Below are 2199 nucleotides of genomic sequence, written 5' to 3'. Positions count from 1 at the left end.
GAACCCAAGCTTCCAGAGCAAAAGCAGTCAGGTTTCAGGTTTCCCAAGTACTTTACTGGGACCTGGGAAGTGACGACCCAGAAGTAAGTAGATGATATCACTGAGACACAGACACACACACACCCCACCCCCTTCATTGGGGACCCTCAGATCCTGAGTCCACTCCAAACAGATCTCCAGCCCGAAGGCACCAGAAATACTTACCCGAGAAAAGGAGCCAGAGTCGGCCACGTAAAGATTCGGGGATCCCCATGGCTACAAGCTTCCGGATCTTTTCTGTGCGAAACATGCACACAGTTCTGCCGTATTCCACGAAGTGGTCGTTCCACAGGTTTATTTTGATCTGTTCTCTGGACTGGAAATGGGAAGATTCTTGCTGTAGCAAGAAGCCTGCCCCCACCCTGCACCACAGCCCGGCCGCGCCCTGCCCCTCCTCACTCGGAAACCAGCCGTCAGAGGCAGCGAAGCCTGCAGGTTCCCCGGCGTCCTTGACGACTTGGGACCTTGTGCCAACACAGCAGCAGCACAAAGGCGCTGGGCGGCTGGGGCTGCCCCTGCAGCACAAGTCAGCTCAGAGGGCAGACGGGAGGGAGGGGGCATCGTCACAATTTGTCCTGAGCCTAACTAACTAAATCTAGAGGAAAATAACTGACCTGAACAAAATTATAGTGTCTACATGATCAGAAACAAGCAAGATACCTGCCAGAGGGCACCTGGTCAACTCATCTAAGCTACAGGCGAGGTTCCCCATCAGGCCCTCTAACAGTATGTGTGTGTGTGGGGGGGTGCCAATCCCTTGGCAACTGAAGACTTAAAAAGTCATCCTTGGATGGCAGGGATTTTCCAAACACCCTTTCAAGAAGGTATGTATATATGCTCTCAATTATCTGCATTCTCTCTGTTGGGGAAGCACGAGGGGGCCTTCAAAAATCTGTGGAAAAACAGAATGAAAAGATCACGGAATTCTTCCATGAAATTCTGGAAGCCCGCTCATTTTTATGTTTTTCACCCCCAGTATTTTCCAGGGGTTTGGTCCAAAAAGAGTTAACTGAGCATCTATGTGTGAAAAGATTTGAGATTTGACTAGGAGTCAGTAAGGCCGTCAGTCACATGTGAAGGAGCCTTTGGGTGATGAAGAACTTACTGGTGTTCAGAGCCACTGCCTGGCGACCTAAGCCCGGCCACACCGGCCTCAATGGGCCCCCTCTCTAGAGGGTCACCTTACTGTACGCGCTCCTCGAATCCTCCCTACAGAGGAAAACTGCAAGCAAACGTGAGGAGAGCATTTCCAGCTCAGCAAAGGTAGAAGAATGTGCTGTTTCGCCCCACAGAAGGAACACTGTGGAGAAGCACACATGCACGGACCCCGTGGGCCAGACTGGGGAGGGCAAACTGGGGGGAGGCTTGTTCTGCAGCTAGAAACCCCACTCGCGACAGCGCTGATGGTTCTCTGTGGAGCATCCACTTCCAGTCATTTCGACTAGTCCTCAGGCTTTGACCAGCTCACCCGGACTTGCTCAAACAGTTGGCGCCAACTGAGTCCTTCAGCTTTGACCACTGAGGGAATCAGGGCTGAAGGGCACACTGCTCAAGCTGCCTGGCAGCCCGGAGCCGCATCAGTGCTCCCGAGGCCCAGCCAGAGCCACACTAGCAGGTGCTGTCTCCCATGACTGGACAGACAGCTGGGAAGGTGCCCAAAGGGCAGAGATGCTTCACCCACCATCCGCGCGTCGGGGCTCTGGCTGCCCGACTGCTGGAAGATGGCTATCAGGGCCTCAGGGTTGAGCAGTGGGCTCGTCTCTTTGTCCCGGTCCTCCCTGTTTTCAGAAGACACCATCTCCAGCTTCCCAAACCTGTGGTCGCTGCACATGCTTGTGGAGGGGAACACCGGCGAAGCCTGCGTAGAGGGAAAAGGGAGGGAGAAAACAGATTCAGATGTCAAGGAGCTGAGGCAGTTATAGCATCTGGTGTCCACTTGGGACTTGATAGGATTAAGCGTGAAGGGGTGGAGTCTAGTCTGTCAATCGGATCATAGCCAAGAAGGCCTCTGTGTAGGCATGGCCTTCTCCTGAGAATTCCTGATTTCCTCCTTGGAGGCGGGAGACAGGCTCTCTCTCGCTCTCCTCACTCCCTTGGAGACGCTCTACTGACAAGACACATGGCACTATGCTGATAGACCCGGTGCCCTGGGAACTGGAG

The 2199-nt window shown here is 53.9% G+C and overlaps 1 protein-coding gene across 1 annotated transcript in view; it reads right to left on the bottom strand.

Moving 5' to 3' along the window:
* Nucleotides 1-2199, bottom strand: part of TBC1D8 (TBC1 domain family member 8) — a 106304-nt gene that overhangs the window by 28934 nt on the left and 75171 nt on the right. Inside the window, exons 9-10 of the mRNA XM_004704337.2 lie at nucleotides 1721-1897; nucleotides 205-355 (exon numbers count right to left, since the gene is read on the bottom strand). Of these exons, the coding sequence (XP_004704394.2) occupies nucleotides 205-355; nucleotides 1721-1897 (328 nt within the window). The remainder of the gene's footprint in view (nucleotides 1-204; nucleotides 356-1720; nucleotides 1898-2199) is intronic.

This window comes from Echinops telfairi, unplaced genomic scaffold, assembly GCF_000313985.2.
Source record: "Echinops telfairi isolate 266 unplaced genomic scaffold, ASM31398v2 ScPeMD7_7467;HRSCAF=8505_1, whole genome shotgun sequence".
NCBI classification, from domain to species: Eukaryota; Metazoa; Chordata; class Mammalia; order Afrosoricida; family Tenrecidae; genus Echinops; species Echinops telfairi.
This window is presented reverse-complemented; position numbering and strand designations above follow the sequence as displayed.